Below are 22,030 nucleotides of genomic sequence, written 5' to 3' on the forward strand. Positions count from 1 at the left end.
GAAAATAAGTCAGGGGGGGATACTTTCTGAAGTTAGTGTTATGTTTTATCCTTCCAATTTATAGCGGTTTTAACAGAGTCGGGCCAGTAAACGAAGGTCTGTGGTTTGAATCCTCGAGCCAAATAAGTGAAAAATCTGTCATTGTGCCCTTGATCAGGGCACTTAACTCGAATTGCTCCTGTAAGTCGCACTGGATAAGAGCGTCTGCTAAATAACACTTTTTTTAATGTGAATGCCAACAACTAGATATTATCTTCACATGAGTTGAGGGGTGAATCATTATGATCATCAATATTATGCAAAGTTGACGTGCCGCGCATTAGCCAAGCCTCTGATCAGCTGATATTTCGTTGAGGGCTGTGTGTGGAACAGCGTTGAAAACTGGGAGCCGGGAGAGGAAGACTCGTTGCTAGCTACAACAATAGTAAGAAATTGATGGTTTGGTGACAGTATTCGCTGCTCAATACCAGCATTGTTTCCAAATTATGTTTTCCCCACCCCCTGTAGCTAGTAAATCAAACGTTACGGATGATTCGGTAACATCCACCTCACTGTGTAGCTCGCTAAAGTTATCCGGTTACCGTAGCTAGGTTTTAATTTGCTACGATTTAAGATGAGCTAGATTTCTGTCAAATAACCTGAGTGTCAGTCGAGGAAAAACGTTAGTTAGTCATTTTGTACTGTAATATAACGTTGCTGTTTTTGCTGAACAACGTTAGCCAGCGTACGTTACCAGAAAGTTTTAGGTCCAACAAGTGCTTCTCCTGCGCCCTGGCTAACTAGCTAGCTTGCTAGTAAGGTTTGTTAGCTAAATTAGCCAGTGGTGGAATTAATTGTCAGTTCATATCGGCTTTGCATCGATATACGCGGACAATTGATTGTACCGCTGGCTTCCGAAATTACATTTTGAACGAACTGCTTTGTTCTTATGTAACGTTAACGAGTAACTAACGTTAGTGTTTGTGTGTTTTGACAGCTGATCAGACTCACTGCCTAACTCAAGGTGTCGAGGATGCGGACAAAAAAAATGGTCACGCAGATATGCTGAACAAGCAGTGACCCTACTAAAGAGATCCTCTTGCATGGACTTTAACGATATAGTTTGCTAAATGTATCCCCACTTGTTCGACCGTTGTAGTTGGCGTTAATATTGAAGATTTAATCCTGTTTGACTGCTAAATCAGATCACATGATGCGGCTTAATCCATAGCTAGCTAGCTAAGCCTGTTATGGCACTCGAGGCATTTGCACTTCAAGAACATATGAATATGTGTGTTGAACTTACTTCTAATGAATATAGTGTGAACCTGTTGTCTGTCCTGAGTCAGTTTTCACCCTAGACTGAGAAACTCAAAGGCTTGGCTAGAAATGCTGTAATTGATTGTACAAGATGAGCCTATTGTGAGATGAAACTAAATGAGGATTGTACTGGCACATGTGATGGTACTTTGACATGTATTACGGTTCTTGAAGAGTGTCTCTCCAGTTTCATGACAAAATAATGACCAATGAGCCAAACTGAATTCCTTCAACGATTATTGGGGCTAGATGTCAGATTCTGTCAGTCTCATGCCTGCTTCTGGCTCAAGTATAAACTATCACACCACTAATACATAATGTTCATTACTGCTGTGCAATTAGGGTCATCCTTACAACACACACATTAGAAGAGGGTACAGGCCTATGCCAATATCTTTTTCTCTGAAATTACACTTCAAATAAAGAAGGTAAGGCTATTGTAGTGTGAAAGGAAACAACAACAGGGAACTCGGTGTAGGCAATGTAGGCCTATGTATTCTCAGTTGGCTGTCTTTTTGACAACATTGGAGGCTCATCCCTTCTGGTGGAACTCAGCTTCTCCTGTTTACTGTGCAGGTGACGTTTTCAATCTTTTTGACCCTAGCTAGATATCCAGGAGGATCCCATTGATCGCTGTGCTGAGCAGGTGCACCACACTACGCCATCATGGGGGAACTCTTCAGAAGTGAGGAGATGACCCTGGCCCAGCTCTACCTCCAATCAGAGTCTGCCTACTGCTGCGTCAGCGAATTGGGAGAGATCGGAATGGTGCAATTCCGTGATGTGAGTCGTCCAGGCTTCTCTTCTTCCATTCCTCGTGATGCTCTCTCTAGAGCTAGACCCTGTGCTTATTGTCTCTCCTTTCCTATTTTGAGTGCTCTTCTGTCTGTCAATCCATGTTCAGGCTATGTAGGTCTAGAGCAGTGTAATGTATGGCTCTTAACAAAGGACAAACTCAGGAAGGAGGTAGATGAATATGGTAGTCTGTTGTAGTAACATCGATTCAGTCAGAAGGTTGTGAAAGCACATGCCTTGGCGTCTGCAACATTTTCATCATGTGCACATAGCTGACCCTTTAGGCTGCGCATGGGAAAGCTCACACTTGACATCCCTCCAGGGATCATATGGCGTGAGGGGAAACTAAGGCAGTGTTTCCCGTATTCGTTTAGTAGTTGCGGGCCGCCGCTGCTAAATCGTTGCCTCTCCATTTTATTATTATACATTTTTGGGATTGCATAATATTTTCATTTTGAATATGAATGACTGAAACCTGAGGAAATACAATGGACCTTAAACACTTATTTTTATAAGATCATCTTTGAGAACTAACAATCACCAAAATAAAAATGACAGTTGGAGAATTTCCAAGAAGAAGAGAAAAGAAAAAGCCATGGGGCCCCCATTGATTTAGTTTTTGAATCACTCAGATAGCATAAGAACACTGCAAAATGTGTAGAACACTTTTTTTTTTAGCCAAGAGGGCCTCAAGTGTTCTGTTGGAGATCGCGCTATTGACCACGTCCATACTCGCCACCTAAGCCCCATTTTGTTCCAGAAAAAACTCCTGAAGTTACAATGTACACAGAGTGTACAAAACATTAGGAACACCTTCCTAATATTGAGTTGCGCCCCATTTTGCCCTCTGAAACAGCCTCAATTCTTTGGGGGCATGGACTCTACACGGTGTCAAGTGTTCCACAGGGATGCTGGGCGATGTTGAATCCAATGCGTCCCACAGTTGTGTGAATTTGGCTGGATGTCCTTTGGGTGGTGGACCATACACAGCGCTTACTACCATACCCCGTTCAAAGGCACTTCAATCTTTTGTCATGCCAATTCAACTTCTGAATTGCGCACATAGTCAATTGTCCCTACTTTAGCCTGTCTCCTCCACTTCATCTCTACACTGATTGAAGTGGATTTAACAGGTGGCATCAATAAGGGATCATAGCTTTCACCTGGTCAGTCTGTTATGGAAAGAGCAGGTGATCCTAATGTTTTGTACACTCCGTGTATATTTGAGTCATTGGGTCTTTGGTGTTTTTCAATTAGGTAAATACAGATGGGCAATGCCATGTTTCAGCCAATGTATTTGAAGCTGCTATACTGCGTCAGTTAGGCTATATTGCTTTTAAAGGGAACATTATATTTCAGATCTTGTTAACATAATTTAATGAATGTTTTATTTTTTAAAGTCACCAGAAGTGAATTTCTCAGTCGTTCTCCCTCAAACTCACTGGTGTGCATTCCCCCCAGACTGCCCCAGCATAAGGACATTCTCCCCATCCCCCACACCAACTTTGCCACACGTTCTGAAAAAGATCCCAGGGGAAACACTGAAAGGGACTAGCTGTTGTACCCAGTATGATGTTATTATACCCTTTATTTGGTTGTATTGCCTCTCATCATCCATAAGACCAAATGATAGCTAACTGGTGTCCGCACTGTTTTCAGAAGATATTAGTAGTGCTGTTTACGCTCTGAGCTTTCTGGATAAGTTATTGCATTTTTATAGAAGTAGCCTAAGCTACAATTTCTTTGAATGCATCTTAGTGTTACAACACAATGTTTGTCTCTAGTTGTATATGACAGATAATGGCAAATGGATTGAAGGCATTTTTATCCCTGTGATGGCAAAGGTTTTGAATAGTTTACATGTTTGCATTACAGTTGAACCCAGACGTGAACGTGTTTCAGCGCAAGTTTGTCAACGAAGTGCGTCGATGCGAGGAGATGGACCGCAAGCTTCGTGAGTGAGCTCAAGCGTTTAACCCATTGCTTCACTCATTATACTCCCCCATATTTACAACCGTATCACTGCTATTAGTTATCCCGACTCAGACCCAGTCACCTCGCTCTCTCACAGGGTTTGTGGAGAAGGAGATCAAGAAAGCCAACATTCCAATGGTGGATACGGGAGAGAACCCAGAGGTCCCCCTCCCTAGGGACATGATTGACCTGGAGGTAACTTCTCTCCGTTCTCTCTAAGAATCCACTCTGGTTACAAAGTGCTCAACTCACCATGTCCCCAGCTCACTAACTCTCCCATCACCCTCTGTCTCTATAGGCCACTTTTGAGAAGCTGGAGAATGAGCTGAAGGAGATCAACACCAACCAGGAGGCCCTGAAGAAGAACTTCCTAGAGTTGACGGAGCTCAAGCACATCCTGCGCCGCACCCAGCAATTCTTCGACGAGGTCAACTCCACTGTACACAAACCAATTCACTCTATATTCACGGCGTTTCTGTGCCTGCCTTATTGACTAGGCCCCTTGAGGACTTCATAATTGATCATAGGATTATGTTAACTTAGTATGGGTCAGATGTCTGCATCCTGTGTACAGTATATGGTAGCATAAGGCTTGTGTATTTATAACGGCTAGGTAATTACATCCCCAACCCCAGACCAGTTATTCAAGTTTAAAGATGCAACTAGGTTACATAGCAGAGTGATACGCCATACACAGATAGTCATTCACATATGACGGAGACGAGACTACCTGCTGTCTGTACTTTTGACCTGCATCAACTCCACTCCACTGAGTTTGGAAGCAAAGCTACTTGAACTTAGAATGTTATCGCCTGTTTTACAAGCGCTTATGAGGTTGTATGGGGTAAATCATTCAGCTGAATGTGTAGCCTTTTTTGCCAATCATTTACTGTTCATATAAACCCCAGCTTGCTGTTTACTATGTCTTATGAAGAGCCTGGCCTGTGTTCAATATCATGCTCCTGCCCAGAGCTCAAGCCACTGATCTGTCACACCTTCCCAGGGTGTAAATAGTTCCCCCAACAAAGCAAGCCAGTTGCTCCTGAAAACAGGGATGCATTTCTGAATGTGCTATCATACGTCTAATTGTCGTTCTCTCCACCCCGCTGCAGATGGAGGACCCCAACCTGCTGGAGGAGTCGTCTACCCTGATGGATCCCACTGAAGCAGGGACCCGCGCTCCTCTCAGACTAGGGTGAGTCTGAGTCCTTGGTCCACTCTATTAAGGATGGGTTAGCCATCTCCTCAAGACTTAAAGGTCAATGAAAAGACTGTCATTAGGTTAAACCATCGGTTCTTCTTGGAGGTGGAGTCGGGTCAGTGTAACACCTAACTGGTTTGGCTCACACTAGCTCAGACTGTCAGATTAGTCGGGCCACTGAGGTCACTTGACGGAGTGTGTGCGGCGGTGCTCTGTGTCTCTCTGCATATTCAGTCCCTAAGCTGACAGCCCACATGCTCTGTCAGTATCGGTGGACAATTGTTTCCTAATTACTTTTAATGGTTGGTAAGAGGCCAGTACTGCTACTACTACAGGTGCTAGCACTCTCGCCTGTTGCCTGGCAGTAAGATGTAGCTCTGTTTATCAGGGTTCTGTCTTCAGTAGTGGAGAGAGTGAGCAGATAGGCAAATCACAGACTGATGATAAGCAGTTCACAGAGCATGCAGGTTGTAATCTATTTTGCAGACAGAGACAAAGAAAAGATATTTGATTAAATGTCATAATGAGTTAGCAAATCGGGGACAATTTCAACAGAAAATGGGGTGAAAAAAATCACTCAGAAAACCGTAACTAAAATAGCTCAATACTGTGGACGTGGCAAAGCTTAGTGCTCATTTGGTAATGGATTGCTTTGTACGGATGCAGTGCCCCAAGGCCCTAGGGCTTCCCATCTGATGTCTGTTTGATGCTCCTCCGTGGCTTTTGCAGCGTTTGAGCAACATGTGAGCTGTGATCCATGCCCTCAGCTCCCATTCCTATGTCCACCCCTATCCAGAGAGGATGCTTTCATCACCAGTGCTCCCATCACCAGTGTGAACAAACAAAATCAATGACCTCTGTCCTTATGTGCCTGGGTTTCATTCTGTAATGCTATTACATTACGGACTGATCTTGGACCAGCTCCAACTTGAGCTGCCATTTGGGGACCTAACTCATTGCAAATATCAAACACCTTATTTTGAGGTGAGGGATATACATTTGGTAGCTATTCTGCTGTAAATGCTGATCCATGCCTTATCGTCTTCCTGTAGGTTTGTTGCCGGGGTGATCAGCAGGGAGCGCATTCCTACGTTTGAGAGGATGCTGTGGAGGGTTTGCCGTGGCAACGTGTTCCTGAGGCAGGCAGACATTGAAGACTCACTGGAGGACCCTGCCACGGTCAGTAACTATTCACTGATACTAGTATAATCATCTGGAGGACTTAGGGGAACAAAAACTGTGCAGGATTTTGTGTGACCTATCCAGTGGGGTACTGTTGTACCATGACCGCTTGATGGCATTGTGTGATTGTCATATGAGTGGCATTGATGTCCTTATTCATGCTACCTCATCCATACACTTTATGATAGAGCAGAAGTATCACTATCAGGCAAGGTTTTGTCTCCTCTTAACTTAACTCATGTTGATATGTTTCCCCTACAGGGTGACCAGGTCTATAAGTCTGTCTTCATCATATTCTTCCAAGGAGATCAGCTGAAGACTCGGGTTAAGAAGATATGTGAAGGGTAAGGGGCTATGATTGGTTGAGAAATTCAAGAAAACACTAATCTAGACAGAGGAATGTTGTAATTGGTGTTCTGTTCCGCTCCAGGCACTCTGGGTTGATCAACCCCTCTCTCCTTCACCTCTCAGGTTCCGAGCGTCACTGTACCCCTGTCCAGAGACCCCTCAGGAGAGGAAGGAGATGGCTGCAGGGGTGGCCACCCGTATCGATGACCTGCAGATGGTACGACCTGCCTGGCCTATTGTAACACAGACAGGGGAGTCCACCCACAGTCAGTCCGCCAGCCAAAACTAACAGATCATGTTTTGTTACATAAATTAAAATTTGACAGATACTTACATTTTTCAAGCGAATTAGCCTTTCAATATTTCATCTGTTTTCATTGTGAACTTGATCTGGGCTCTATCATGGCTTCTGATCAACGTTCTGTTTTCCCTGCAACTGTATACTCAGCTGCCAGAGGCTGTGGTGGACAGGAGTGGTAGGTAACCACATGAGGTATGTGGCTAGCTCAAATGCGCTTTTAGTCATTCGTTTGAGGAACGAAATCTTCTTTCTATTGTTCAACATGACATTAGTCATCTTTTGATGTGATTTTTGGATGGACCTTCACTTAACTAACGTTAGACTTTTTGCTGATGCAATGTCCGCGGAAGTTGCAGTTCCTCTTTCTGCCATTTCCTTTGTACTGAGCCGTCAAAGCCCTCCACCAAATTATGATGAAGTGGAGGGAAAGACTGATACCAGATTAGTTCCCCCAGCAGTGTTGCCGTAATAGATCAAATATCTATCACACAAGACCACAGAGGAGATGTTTGTTGATCACATTAGGGAGGCCTTCAAATTGAGTTAACTTCTGTCTGTTTGCAGTGTTCATATCTCAAATGTTCTGGCTTCAGTTTCTGACTCACTCAACCTCTTCGGCGGTAGTGGGCGTCAGCATCAATGGGCTGGGTGTGAAAAAGCTACAGGGAGAGGTCACAAACGGTTGTCACTCGTGCCGTGCCCATGAGGTGGCTGAACTGGATCTGCCTCTGCCAGTGGATAGACTCTCCTGCCTACACACACACTGGCCTGGCTTTGGGAGAGGACCTCTAAACCTGGCACAGTGACTCACCGCTCTAAAACGGGGCAAAAACAGGCACGGGACAGGGAGGCCAACACAAACAAACACACACACACACCACCTCTTTGGTATTATAATCCAGGGTCTAACACCCTGTCTCCTTGTGCCAACTGTGTCTGGTGACCCAGGAACAATGCCTGTCTCAGTGTTGTCTGGTTTTTGTAGCTGTTGAGCAACATGTGAGCTGTGGTCTTTAGAAGTCCAGCCCACACAGACAGTTCTTCAGTTTAGCCTTCTGTGGAACAGCAGCAGTGTATGGTGCAACACCTTCCCTATACTAAGAGAAACCCAATACTCCCTCTGGGAATACCCACTTCTGTTGTTGTTCTGCTCCAAAGCCCTACGTAGTCTGGTGGCGCAGATGGTTTGCACTTGGATGGACAGGAGGCGTCCTTTCCTTGTTTGGCTAGGAGGAACCCTCACTCACCTCTCATCTAGGAAACCAGCTGATCATCAGGGTGGCTTACACTGAGTTCAGCCAATTAGCCACCCACACTCCCATAGTGACCACATTTACTACTCACATTCGCAGGAATGGGCTTAGCTTGAAGTTGAAAAAATAGTCACTCACATACCACTTCTCTCTGATAGACACCCAGTGGTGTGTGTGTTTCAGTGGTGTGTGTTGAGTCTCTGTGGTTCAGGATCAGTTACAGCCCCCAGTGTAGACGGAGAGCGCAAGAGACTATGAATTACGTTTGTCAGGCCGCCTGTCTGCCAGAAATGTTAACATCCTCTCATTGCCAGTAAGTGCCTGGGAATGCTTGCCTCGCTGTTTGAGGGGCCACTGTTATGCCCGTCGCTACGGGGGCGGGATAGTCGTCGTCAGGAGAGAAGGGCGAGGGTGGAAGGGAAATGCCCGGCCCGCTAGTTTGGGAGTGAACAGTGTGTGTTTGTGGGCGTGAGAAGGTCTCGACAACGTGGGTGTAGGGTAGCGGCATGTTAGCAATCCGCTGATCATAAGACATTAACTTGATATGAGTCAGTGCTGTATACCTGAGAACGCCTCCGCCGGCTCTTACGGGAAACCCTGCTACGCTGGGTCTGATATAACCCCTTATCAAACTCGATCACACAGCAAAGCCTTCTATTAATGTGAACCACCTCCACAAATAAGAAGGGGAACCTGATTCATTGTAACAGCACATGCTGTTCTGGACATGTAGGGAAGGCACACTATGCAGACAGTTCAATGCCACTCCCCACACTATTCTAGCTTTGAGTGGAAACTACTAGAGGATTGTCCTGATGCCACAGTCTCCGGCCCTGGCCTGCATCTGTTAGTTTTTCATCTGAGGTCGGTTTAGTTAGGCATATACCTCTTCTTTTTTATTTTATTTTAATAAATGCGGAGTGCGAGGGTGTTAATTGAGAACTGCCTGCAAACTTTGTTCATGTGTCTGACAGACTAGACTGTCTAGGACCGAGCACCTGAGCTAGTTATACACAGCTGGATATGTTCTGTACCCAGCCACGCAAGGTTTCATCTACAGTCGCATCTTGTCTTCATATCTCAAACCCTGATCTCCCTCCCCGCTGCAGGTGCTGAACCAGACGGAGGACCACAGACAGCGGGTCCTGCAGGCTGCAGCCAAGACCGTCAGGGTGTGGTTCATCAAGGTGAGGAAGATGAAGGCCGTCTACCACACCCTGAACCTGTGCAACATCGACGTCACCCAGAAGTGTCTGATCGCCGAGGTGTGGTGCCCCGTGTCAGACATGGACTCAATCCAGTTCGCCCTGCGGAGAGGCACGGTGAGTCGGGAGGACACCCGTCTCGACTAGAGGCATGGGGGAGGTACAGGAAGTTTTAAGTTGCGTCCCAAATAGCACCCTATTACCTTTTTTAGAGTCCATAGGGCTCTGGTTGAAAATAGTGGGAATAGATTCATTCCATATCTATTTAATGGGACATTCCTATCATACTGTTTAGGTCAAGTTCATTGACGGAAGACACCGTAGCATTAAGAACCAGTGAGCTTCATAGGCACCAGTTAACCCAGCTTTGAGGCCATTATGCCTGGACTCTGCTAGGCCGTTAAGTCATAACAGATCCAAACTGAGAGACAGTGCAAACAGGGCGTGGAGAGGCACTGCGTGAGTGCTGGGTATGTGAGGATTTTACGCATATCATGGGGCTAGATTCCAGCGGTGTCAGGACGTCATTCTGTTCTGTAGTCCTGTAGTCCTGTTCTGTAGTCCTGTAGTCCTGTTCTGTCCTGTAGTCCTGTTCTGTAGTCCTATAGTCCTGTTCTGTAGTCCTGTCCTGTAGTCCTGTTCATGCCAGTAAGGGCTTAACCCTGTCACGCACAGCATTCAGTCTCCATGCTTCATTTATCCCACCAGGCTATTTTTACCCCACATGTCTCGTTGAGAAACACAGGGACATACTGCCCTCAATACACACAACGAGTCTGCTTCTATCTCAGCCATCGAACCATCCCTTGGACAAGCTGTTGTCCTTCACACACAGCAGGCATGGGAGATCAGATGATGCATATAGTATGATAGATTCCTCTCCAAACCAGCTGTGCAAATGAATGTCATATTAATCTGATTTATTGAAGACGTTGTTGCAGATCTTTGTGAGTGATGGAGGTATGGAAGGTCCCACTGCCCAGTCTACAGACTAATGGGGAAAGCAGGAGGATTCCTCTCATTCCTGAGTGCTGAGGAGATCCCAGGCCAGCTGACAGTCAGACTCTGGCTGGAACAACACAACATCCCTTTGTTAGACACATTCATGGGAGATTGAGCTTGCAGGGCAACTCCTGCTGTTCTCAATGCCTTGTAGGGCTGAATACCTCAACTCCCTGTAGAGGTTAACTGAGTGGTATTGTTGTGTCCTCCTGACCATCCTCTGAGCGTGTTTCTCTGGCCGTCTTTCTGTCTTGGCCTCCAGGAGAAGAGTGGTTCCACCGTCCCCTCCATCCTCAACAGGATGCAGACCAAGCAGACCCCGCCCACCTTCAACAAGACCAACAAGTTCACCTCGGGCTTCCAGAACATCGTAGACGCCTACGGTATCGGCAACTACCGCGAGATGAACCCAGGTAACCACATCTGACACCACCAACCTCGTCTCTCTGTGTCTGTCGCTCTCTCCATCATTCAACTACCTATTGTTCAAATGATAGGCATTGTTGTTTCGTGTACCTCACTAGGCAGCAGACTTTTATTTTGTAGGGATCTCATAACTCACATAATGTCTATGTATCCAGCTGGCTAGATCACTGAGCCAAAGCAGGTGATAAATGTTCACCCCCGGTGCCAAGTCTATTTCCCCCATTATCACCCCATCACTGTCAATCACGCTGTATTGTGTATCACTGGTACGTGTGTCGGTGTGAGCTTGGGTTGGCTCACTCTCCCATTCCTCAATGTGTACGCTCATGAGTCCTCCCTGTCCCCAGCCCCATACACCATCATCACCTTCCCCTTCCTATTCGCTGTCATGTTTGGGGACCTGGGCCACGGGGTGCTCATGACCTGCGCTGCCCTCTACCTGGTCCTGAGAGAGAGCCGCCTGGTCGCCCAGAAGAACGACAACGAGGTAGGGACATCACTACCCCTGCCATCAGCCCATCAGCTCCACCCCTCACACCTTATCCAGCCTCTAGCTGCATTACTGGGGACTAAACAGGGCTTGGTTGCCTCTCTGCTTTAGACAGAATCTATGGCCCTAACACTGTAGTGGCATCATGATGGCCAGTTTAACTTTCAAGTTGGTGCTTTTTGAGTGTGAATAAATAACCAACTCCTCTGGCTAAAACAAAATGTAACTGAGACCAGATTCTAACAGTGTAAAGTATCACTTCTGGTCTGTGTGGCTGTTTTGATGTGGTGCGCGTTCAGCAGGACGCAATATTTTGGAACGTTCAGATAGAATCATTTTTATGTAGAACAGGCATGTAGAATAAGGAATCACTTCGGCTCTATTCGTGTTAGTGTTTCTTCTGTCTGCAACGTTCTACGGTGTTTGGCAACGGAACGTGGCCATAGTTTGAATGTGTCACTTCCTGTCTGTGTGTAGATGTTCAGCATGGTGTTTGCTGGGCGCTACATCATCCTACTGATGGGCGTCTTCTCGATTTACACCGGCATCATCTACAACGACTGCTTCTCCAAGTCCCTCAACCTGTTTGGCTCTGGCTGGAGCGTCAGGCCCATGTTCGACCCCCGCGCTAACAACCTCACCTGGTCGTAAGTATCCCCTCTATCGGTCTCGTACTGTCTGTGGATTAGATTAGTTTACCTCCTGTACCTTGTTGGCAGTGCCCTCTGAAGTGATGATTCATGCCATGTTTGATGTTCTCAGGTTTCAGACACTTGATGAAAACAAGGTTTTACAGTTGGACCCCGCAGTAAGAGGAGTCTTCAATGGACCTTACCCCATTGGCATTGACCCAGTGAGTACTCCGTCTCTGTGACAACAAGCTAAAGTCCCCTTACAATAAAAAAGTGTTATTTTGATAAATGTAATGTTACATTTCTATCATCCTGACTTCATTGTCTTTTGACTGTGTTCTTCAGATCTGGAACATCGCCACCAACAAGCTGACCTTCCTCAACTCCTTCAAGATGAAGATGTCAGTGATCCTGGGGGTCATCCACATGCTGTTTGGAGTGTCTCTCAGTCTCTTCAACCACCTGTGAGTCACGCTTAAGCTACAGTCCTTGTATATGGAGCACGGTCTATGAATTTGAAAGGGTTTATATTTCCCCATCCTTATCCCTCTGCTGTCTACCAAAACAAGTGGTGGGCGATTTAATTTATTTTAATTTTTTTACATTTTTTATCCCAGACTAACTAACTTTAAGCAACCATGACAGTTTGTTTCCTGTCTGTACAGGACTGGTTTATCCGATGGTAAACATGTCTTGTTGTTTTCTGAAGGTATTTCAAGAAACCCCTGAACATCTACCTGGGCTTCATCCCAGAGATTGTGTTCATGGCCAGTCTGTTTGGCTACCTGGTCATCCTGGTCTTCTATAAGTGGTTGGCCTACGACGCTCACACCTCCAGAAATGCTCCCAGTCTTCTCATCGCCTTCATCAACATGTTCCTGTTCAACTATAACGACCCCACCAACCAACCCCTCTACAGAGGACAGGTGATCATTCCATCCATCCTTTCATCTGTCAATCTGTCCTTTTTTTAAAATATTTTTTTCTTGTGCGAGCCATTTTCTGGTGGGATAATGTGTGACGCCCCATACGCATCTAACATCCCTCGTTCTCTCGTCCTTCCCCTCCACAGATGGTTATTCAGACGCTGCTGGTGTTGATAGCCCTGGCGTGTGTTCCCTGTATGTTGATAGTGAAAACCCTGGTTCTACGGCGACAGTACCTCTGGAAGAAGAACTTGGTACTGTAGTAACATCTGCCCACACACACACACACATTTGTTCCATTGGGGTCTGGAGTGTAGAGTTTGTGACCCCAGCAATAACTCCTGTCGTCCTCTTTGTCTGTTCCTCCAGGGCACCCAGAACTTTGGGGGGATCCGGGTGGGAAACGGCCCCACGGAGGACCAGGCTGAGATCCTCCAGCATGACCAGCTCTCCCAGCACTCGGAGAACGACGAGCATGAGGTGAGACCAGGAAGCCCCCAGCCTCCACTCTGTTAGCCTAGCATATACGACGTATGTGACCAGAGTAGTCTATTATAATGTTGGCCCAAGACTTAATAGCGGATCCCATTGGACACTGCTGTCGGCAATATGATCCAGACCTAGTCCAGATGGAATAACCTTGAATAATGAAGCCATCAGCCACACATAGAAACCCAACCCATTTACTTTACATTACCAGAGCTCTCATATTCCCTGCTTCACTAACAGCAGCATAGAGTACGTATTCATTATAGAAGTGGGATCTGGCAGGAGCAAATGAAACTGACCACAAAGCTAATCCAGCAGCTCTTATTACTCAACATGTGCATTATTGTAATACCTACAAAAATGTAATTTTTACATTTTTAGAGTTGATTCAGTGGGACTCCCTCGCCTTTTCAGGAGTTTCTGATTAACATATGAAACGATACAACAGGCTCCTGTGAACCTCAAACCAGACAAGCTGTCAGTTTGTTCCTGTAGCTCTCAGGAATCGGTTATGGCTGTTTACAGACAGTTTGCTCTTTTATGGTTCCAGGACCCAGGATTTATAGAGCAGCTTTCAAAGCGCCTCACACAGATTCCTACCCTCTCTCATTGTTGACCTTTTGAAGTGGAGAGGAATTTGATTTGATTGGAGGTTACTTTATTTAGCAATGTTAGTCTCTACAGTCCGTGCCACTATAAACTTTTTGGCCTTGGACGAGAAGAGATCTCTACGTGATTCAGTGGACGGGGCTGTGCTGGAACAAATCTTTTAATTCTAGTATGTTGTATTCATTTCCAAGACGTTTTAGAGCCGTGTCACATCGCATGTTGATAATGTGAGCTCTGGCTCATGTATCACCATGCAATCCGCTTCGAGCCATTTTTATTAATGGCATAGTGTGTGTTTTAGAGTTGTGCAGCTCCTCCCTCTGGCCAGCAGGTGTTCAGGCAGGCAGGGTGCTAAGTAACTAACAGTAAATATAGCATTTCTGTTTTAACATGGAGGAACTCATTTTAACAGGCCACCTTTAGAGAATTCTTGCCTATAAACTACTCGGGTCATCTGGTCAAGTATCCAAATTAGGGTAACTGTGTTAATCCTCAGCGACAACTGAATTAATTTGTGTTCAATTGGGGAAGTACCGTCTAAGCCTTAGACTCTAAGGCCTTCGTTATGGTAAATGGCTGTACTACCGTTAACTAGGCTAAAGCTTTAGTTAGCTTTCTCCTAACCAGCCTCTGAATGGCTGAGCAGGGTGTAACCCAAACAGCCCACTCCCACCTGCTGCCACTGTCAGAAGTGGGTCACCAACCCCATTGGTCACTACATTCCCCATCACCGTCTCCCCTAGCAACCACAGACACAAACACAACAACGATATGCCAAAGATATATCTGGAAATGTCACAGTAGAATGTTGTCACAGTACTAGGCATGTACAAATGCATGCTTTTGGAGGAATGGTTATGCATCCCCTAGTTACCAGTGCCATAATTTTTTTATGCAGCCCCTTAAGGAACTCTGTCAGTAGTTTTGATCCAGTGCCTGTGACGACTGCAACACCTAATTACCTTCTGTATATTATACATCTCCATTTCCCATGTTTTACTGTCATTGTTTTCTCCTGTTTCTCTCACCACTGTGTTCTGTTGTCCTGTCACCTGTCACTAACAAACCTAACTTGTCAATTGCTTTCAAGGCCCCCGAGGAGGAAGTGGTAAGCCAGGCACTCATGCCCCCACCCCATCCCCTTACCCAAAGCGCATGTCTTGCTAGTCTGTCTTTGAGCCTCCTCGTGTGTGTGTGTGATAGTGTGTATCTCTGTCCTGCATGTGTGTTCTGTCCCCTGAGGCTGTGTGGTCTGAGTTTTTGCTGTCTCTGGGTGTTCAAGGGATTCTTCTAACGCGCAGCCGCACACTGAGACTAGTAGTTCTTCCTGTCTGCCCCGATCATGAGGTGGTACTACCATCACCAGCATGGCATATCCTGCACAGCTCCTCATTTGTCTGCTTCATGGGCCGTAAGGAAGGAGCTTCTTGGGGACCTCTGCTACAGAGGTCTGACTAGTGGGTCAGGCTGCTGTTTCTGGAGCTGTTTTAATCTGGTGAATGTCTTCCTCAATGTGGTACCGTTTAGCCATGAACTTCACTGTCGTTAGAGATTGCCCCGGACCTCATTTGGACCGGTCTCCCGGTCCCTGTACTATTGTGTCCTTGTCACCGAGGGGTTTATACTGGATGTGTGTTCTCTCTCCGCCTCCTCCTCCAGTTTAACTTTGGGGATGTGGCTGTGCACCAGGCCATCCACACCATAGAATACTGTCTGGGTTGCATCTCCAACACAGCTTCCTACCTACGCCTATGGGCCCTCAGCCTGGCCCACGCACGTGAGTACATAAACCTCATGTTCTCCCCTCTCGCTGCCTCTCTACCCTTTTTTTGGTTTCTCTTTGAAAGGGTACAGTAAAACAGTTGCTTTCCTTCTGTGATCCGACAGAGCTGTCAGAGGTTCTGTGGACCATGGTGATGCACCTTGGCCTGTCCTCCAGGAGCTTTGGGGGTTTCGTTGCCTTGTCCATCATCTTCGGCGCCTTCGCCGTCCTCACTGTCTGCATCCTGCTCATCATGGAGGGCCTGTCTGCCTTCCTGCACGCACTGCGCCTGCACTGGTGAGAGAGACACTGCTCTCTTGCACATAGACGACATGTTTGTTCAGTCTGTAGAGTCTCAAACCAAGGTCTCTAGTACCTTCCCTGCACTTAACAGCTGTTGGGCTGTTAGGGATCCATCTTCTACTAGTCTGGATTCCTCATTGACTTGGGTCAAATCCCGTTTTATTGGTCACATACACATGGTTAGCAGATATTGTGAGTGTAGCGAAATGCTTATGCTTCTAGATCTGACAGTGCAGCAGAATCTAACAGGTAATATCTAACAACTCCACAACAAAACCTAATACACACAATCTAGTATAGAAATGGGATAAGAATAAATAAATATATGGATGATCAGTGACAGAGCGGCTAAGATGCAGTAGATAGTATAGTGTAGTATACAGTATATACATATGAGATGTAATGCGAGATATGTGAACATTCTTAGTGGCATTATTAAAGTGACTAGTGCTCCAGTTATTAAAGTGGCCAATGATATCAAGTCTGTATGTAGGCAGCAGCCTCTCTGTGTTAGTGATAATGGCTGTTTAACAATCTGATGGCCTTGAGATGGAAGCTGTTTTTCAGTCTCTCGATCCCAGCTTTGATGCACCTGTACTGACCTCGCCTTCTGGATGATAGCGGGGTGAACGGGCAGTGGCTCGGTTGGTTGTTGTCCTTGAAGATCTTTTTGGCCTTCCTGTGACATCGGGTGCTGTGTCCTGGAGGGCAGGTAGTTTGCCCCCGGTGATGCGTTGTGCAGACCTCACTACCCTCTGGGGAGCTCTGTGGTTGTGGGCGGTGCCGTTGCCGTACCAGGCGGTGGGTGATGCAGCCCGACAGGATGCTCTCGATTGTGCATCTGTAATAGTTAGTGAGGGTTTTTGGTGACAAACCACTTTTTTCCCCCTCCAGCCTCCTGAGGTTGAAGAGGCGCTGTTGCACCTTCTTCACCACGCTGTCTGCGTAAGTGGACCATTTTCAGTTTGTCTGTGATGAGTCCACCGAGGAACTTATAACTTTCTACCTTCTCTGCTGTCCCATCGATGAGGATAGGGGGGTGCTCCCTCTGCTGTTTCCTGAAGTCCACGATCATCTCTTGTTTTGCTGACATTGAGAGGTTATTTTCCTGACACCACACTCCGAGGGCCCTCACCCTCCTCCCTGTAGGTCATCTCGTCGTTGTTGGGAATCAAGCCTACCACTGTAGTGTCTGTCTCCAATCATGATGATTGCGTTGGAGGTGTGCATGGCCACGCAGTCATGGGTGAACAGGGAGTACATGATGGGGTTGAGAACGCACTCTTGTGGGGCCCCAGTGTTGAGGATCAGCGAAGTGGAGATGTTGTTTCCTACCTTCACCAACTGGGGGCTGCCTATCAGGAAGTCCAGGACCCCGTTGCACAGGGTTGGGGTCGAGACCCAGGGACTCAAGCTTAATGATGAGTTTGGAGGGTACTATGGTGTTTAATGCTGAGCTGTAGTCAATGAACAGCATTCTTACATGTATATTCCTCTTGTCCAGATGGGATAGGACAGTGTGCGGAGTGATGGTGATTGCAATCTGTGGACCTATTGCGTCGGTAAGCAAATTGGAGTGGGTCTAGGGTGTCAGGTAGGGTGGAGGTGATATGATCCTTGACTTGTCTCTCAAAGCACTTCATAATGACAGAAGTGAATTGCTACGGGGCGATAGACATTTAGTTCAGTTACTTTTGCTTTCTTGGTAACAGGAACAAGGGTGGCCACCTTGAAACATGTGGGGACAGCAGACTGGGATAGGGAGAGATTGAATATGTCCGTAAACGCCAGCCAACTGGTCTGCGCATTCTCTGAGGAGGATGCCGGCCGGGCTTTGCGTTGGCCACGGAGAAGGAGAGCCCACGGTCCTTGTTAGCGGGCCACATTCTCTGAGGACACGGCTAGGGATGCCGGCCGGGCTTTGCGTTGGCCACGGAGAAGGAGAGCCCACGGTCCTTGGTAGCGGGCCACATTCTCTGAGGACACGGCTAGGGATGCCGGCCGGGCTTTGCGTTGGCCACGGAGAAGGAGAGCCCACGGTCCTTGGTAGTGGGCCACGTCGGTGGCACCTGTGTTCTCTCAAAGCGCACTAAGAAGATTTGATTTGTTTGGAAGCAAAACGCCCGCGACGGGGCTGGTTTTGTTTTTGTAATCCGTGATTGTCTGTAGACCCTGTAAAGGTAGGAGCATGTCTTCAATAGTTTCCTCCTCTGTCAGAGGGCATGGAGGTGTGGCACAGCCCTGTAGCTCTCCCTGCTGGTGAAACTATGGTAACAGACATTTTAGCTCTAGTTCCTCGGAGTGTCGTCTGAGCACTCAACCGTGTGTGTGTGTGTGTGTGTGTGTGTGTGTGTGTCTCAATGGAAACAGGGCGTGTCTCTCCGTCCCACTGGTATTAAGCAGACCGGTGCTATTGGGAGCTGTGGTTTTCCAGCTCTCACCTCCAGCTCTTTCCTGGCCAGGAACCTGGAATCTCTCTGCATCCCATAAAGCAGTGGAGGATTGTGTGTGTGTGAGATGCAGGCCATCATGGAGAAACTTCTGGTGTCTCAGAACAGCCCTGTTGACCTGGAAGTGATCATCCACTGGCACCCTCTCACAGCACTGACAGAGACCCTCATCACTGTTTACCCAGCACATTGGAATATAATGCTCCACTCTCACTGAAAGGCCCTTAGGACATGAGGCCTTCTAAATAACATTTTTATTTTTTATTTTTTTAAACTTATTTTGCTTAGTGGCTGCTATCTAACACAGTTGTAAATGTGATTTTTGAACTGCCAAAGTAATGTCAGGCGTCTGTAAAATGTATAGCAGTAGTAAATGTTGATCTAGCTGTGGCCAACATGCATACTTACTCGCTCCTATTCCAAAACCATCATTTGATCCAGCCAGAGAGATTCCTCCAGTAGCTGAGAGAGGAGTCATCCCTTAAACATTTCTTGGTCTATTTTAGATTCTGACATTTTAACTTCGAACAAATACTGCCTCTGGATTTGAAAGGACACAATGACTGAAGTTAAAGTGCAAACTATTAGCTTTAATTTGAGAATATTTTCATCCATATCAGGTGAAACGTTTTAGAAATGACAATAATCTTTGTACACAGTCTCCCCCCCCCCCCCCCCATTTTAGGGGACCAAAAGTATTGGGACATTCACTTGTGTATTAAAGTAGTCAAAAGTTTGGTATTTGGACTGATATTTCTAGTACGCAATGACTACATCAAGCTTGTGACTCTCCAAACTTGTTGGATGCATTTGCTTTTTTTTTTTGGTTGTTTCAGATTATTTTCTGCCCAATAGAAATGAATGGTGAATATTGCTTTGTCATTTTGGAGTCACTTTTATTGTAAATAAGAACATAATACATTTCTAAACACTTCTACATTAATGTGGATGCGACCATGATTACAGATCATTGTGAATAATGATTTAGAAAGTTAGACGCACAAATATCATACCCCCAAGACATGCGAGCCTCTCACCATTACAATAACAGGTTGAGGTTAGCATTTTGTGGAGGGTATGACATTACGATCTCAAATTCATAGAAACACAAAGCCTGTCACTTTTCCTTTGTTGCCTTAAATGATCTGAAGGACAGCAGTGCTAGTTGACCACATCAAATATAATATGCCACTAGGTTTGACCTTTTCTTTGTGAGTGTATTCTAGTGAGATATTCTAGAGCCCCAGCCTACCCAGATGAACATCTACCTCCAGACGTAGGGAGGAATGACGAGCATGTCTGCTTCCTCCATTGAAAGGTTATCCAGCCGTTAGTTTGCAGGGAGGTTTTATAAATGGGGAGATGGAAAGAGGGTTGTGTTTCGCTTCTGATGACCAGGCCTAGGTCCTACCGTGGGTGTGTTAAAGTGGGTTACACAGGGAGGTTGTGGAATGGAGACCAGGGGTCATCTCATCTTGCCATCATCTCTCTCTGGCTTTGGCTTGATACAACCATTAAGGGCTACCTATATTGCACCTCAAAGACACTCCAGTTTAATGGGACTCCTCAGACTTACTTTCAAAAGATTTTTGTAATTATGTCTGTGTAGCATTGATTTTTGCGTTGATTCTTATTGCAATATGCCTGACGTTAACTGTCGCCTCTCTTGTTCTCTCTAGGGTGGAATTCCAGAATAAGTTCTACGTAGGCCAGGGCTTCAAGTTCCTCCCGTTCACCTTTGAAAGCATTCTGGAGGGAAGGCTTGAGGACTGAACACTGTCCTGACCACTGCTCCTCTAACCTCACTCTGTTCCTCTTGACAGCCAATGTGATGCTGGTGTAAGGTAGACTCCACCCACCCTAGGTGTTGCCATAGGAACACATGTGATTAACTCTGAGCTCACTGGTCAGGGTCTTGGGTAAAATAGCTCTTTCTGAAAATCTGAAGTTAATGACATCGGTATTTCACATCCTGGTGCCGTGATTGTTTTGTTTGTTCGATTTAAATTATTTAATGTGTTTTTTGTTTGTTGTGAAACCTGTCCAATGATGTGTTTGAACCTCACTGTGAGAATTGCACTTCTGATCATTGTAAACGAGGACTAGCTTTCCGGTAGTCTAAATTGAGTTAATCTACAGATTGTCATTGATACAAGTCCATGGAAAATGAGAGAAAATGGCACCAGGCTCAGATCCAGTAAAGGAGATTACTGGAGGTCTTTAAGTGTGTTTGTTAGTTGTCACATCGCTGCTAATATTAATACACAAAACACACAGAATTTTTTTTCACCCACACATTCTCTGAAGCAGGTAAAATCAGACTGACCTCTACTGTAAAAAAAAGTCTAAAGGGAATGAATTCTACCATACTACAACCATTCTACTCATGATAGTAGTTTCTTCTCTATGTGATGCAGTGAATTGAATCTCTTATGTATGAGAGGTAGATCTTGACACGCGTCCTGTAATTTTCTGCTGTTTTTGACCTGGCGTGTTCTATACTGACGGCACTGTTTTGAACTACATATCTGTGATGTGCAGTGAACTATGGGTAACCTGTCTGTCACGTGTCATATTAATGTGGAGTATTTCAGAAGTGTAGAAAGTAGGTGGGTTTTTCTGTGATAATCCGTGACCTATGAGATTATTGGTCATTGTGTGTTGATTTTGTTTTTGTTCCACGCCTGTTGAAATACTTATTCACACTGTGACTGTAGGTCTGTGTGCGGGGAGAGGGAAGGACAGACCACACAACAGGAATATGTAAAGGAGATCAGTGTATTGTCATAAATATGAGACACCAACTAAATCTGTATAGGCCGCTAGTTGCATTGAGAATCTGTCTGTGTTTGTCAATAAACGTGAAAGAGCTGGTTAAACAAACGGCTTATTACAATTCTTCTGGCTGGGATTGGTGGAGGGTCATGTTTCATGTGAGCAGTTAAGTTAATGTTTTGAGTGTTTAAGGTGGTAAGATGCCATTACGTGGATAATGATTAATTGAATGCTGGCACCACACTTTTTTTTTTACATTCTATTTCAACACTTTTGGGGGGATATTATGGCAAACGGTTAATGCATGTGGCATGCTTTCATACTCCATTCACAAACATCAAGGTCTACGCCTGTGCTAAAACTGTAACTTTGGCTATATGAATACAGGGATGACACAAGCCAAGGGCACTTTCTGGTGGTTCCTGAGTGTAGTGCAGGTATGGTTGTCAGTATCTGTAGTTTCTCAGCAGTCCCCATGAGGGAGCTATTGGACTGGAGTTATCACTGGTCAATCAGCTAAACCCATTCTCACTGCAAACGCTTATTCACTTGAATCATTCTAGTGAGGTAAATGTTATTCAGTAGACAGTGCTCTGTTCTTCAGAACT

General features: G+C 45.8%; 1 protein-coding gene across 5 annotated transcripts; it reads left to right on the top strand.

The window, feature by feature from the left end:
• Positions 1 to 287: 287 nt before the first annotated feature.
• atp6v0a1a (ATPase H+ transporting V0 subunit a1a) lies at positions 288 to 21,530 on the top strand. 5 transcript variants are annotated; one of them, XM_029625365.2, is made up of 22 exons: positions 288 to 424; positions 1,904 to 2,082; positions 3,970 to 4,048; positions 4,166 to 4,263; positions 4,367 to 4,507; positions 5,181 to 5,263; positions 6,322 to 6,448; positions 6,713 to 6,795; positions 6,923 to 7,016; positions 9,463 to 9,675; positions 10,823 to 10,973; positions 11,334 to 11,473; positions 11,954 to 12,123; positions 12,239 to 12,329; positions 12,454 to 12,572; positions 12,818 to 13,034; positions 13,181 to 13,288; positions 13,404 to 13,514; positions 15,223 to 15,240; positions 15,792 to 15,909; positions 16,020 to 16,191; positions 20,327 to 21,530. In XM_029625365.2, exons 2-22 carry the CDS (start codon positions 1,966 to 1,968, stop codon positions 20,418 to 20,420), a joined length of 2,544 nt encoding a protein of 847 aa, XP_029481225.1. In that variant the 5' UTR covers positions 288 to 424; positions 1,904 to 1,965; the 3' UTR covers positions 20,421 to 21,530. The 5 variants fall into 5 exon arrangements, with proteins under 5 accessions (XP_029481225.1, XP_029481226.1, XP_029481227.1 ...); XM_029625366.2 differs by having other exon boundaries at positions 1,908 to 2,082; XM_029625367.2 differs by having other exon boundaries at positions 290 to 424; positions 4,367 to 4,495.
• Positions 21,531 to 22,030: the final 500 nt, after the last annotated feature.

Source organism: Oncorhynchus nerka, linkage group LG21 (assembly GCF_034236695.1).
Source record: "Oncorhynchus nerka isolate Pitt River linkage group LG21, Oner_Uvic_2.0, whole genome shotgun sequence".
In the NCBI taxonomy this organism is placed as follows: Eukaryota; Metazoa; Chordata; class Actinopteri; order Salmoniformes; family Salmonidae; genus Oncorhynchus; species Oncorhynchus nerka.

Excerpts from the sequence above, each read along its gene's own strand:
- atp6v0a1a (XM_029625365.2), top strand. The coding sequence starts at position 1,966 with ATGGGGGAACTCTTCAGAAGTGAGGAGATGACCCTGGCCCAGCTCTAC. Across the intron at positions 4,264-4,366 it reads GGGACATGATTGACCTGGAG|GCCACTTTTGAGAAGCTGGA; the intron begins GTAACTTCTCTC and ends CTGTCTCTATAG. Across the intron at positions 15,910-16,019 it reads CCTCAGCCTGGCCCACGCAC|AGCTGTCAGAGGTTCTGTGG; the intron begins GTGAGTACATAA and ends GTGATCCGACAG.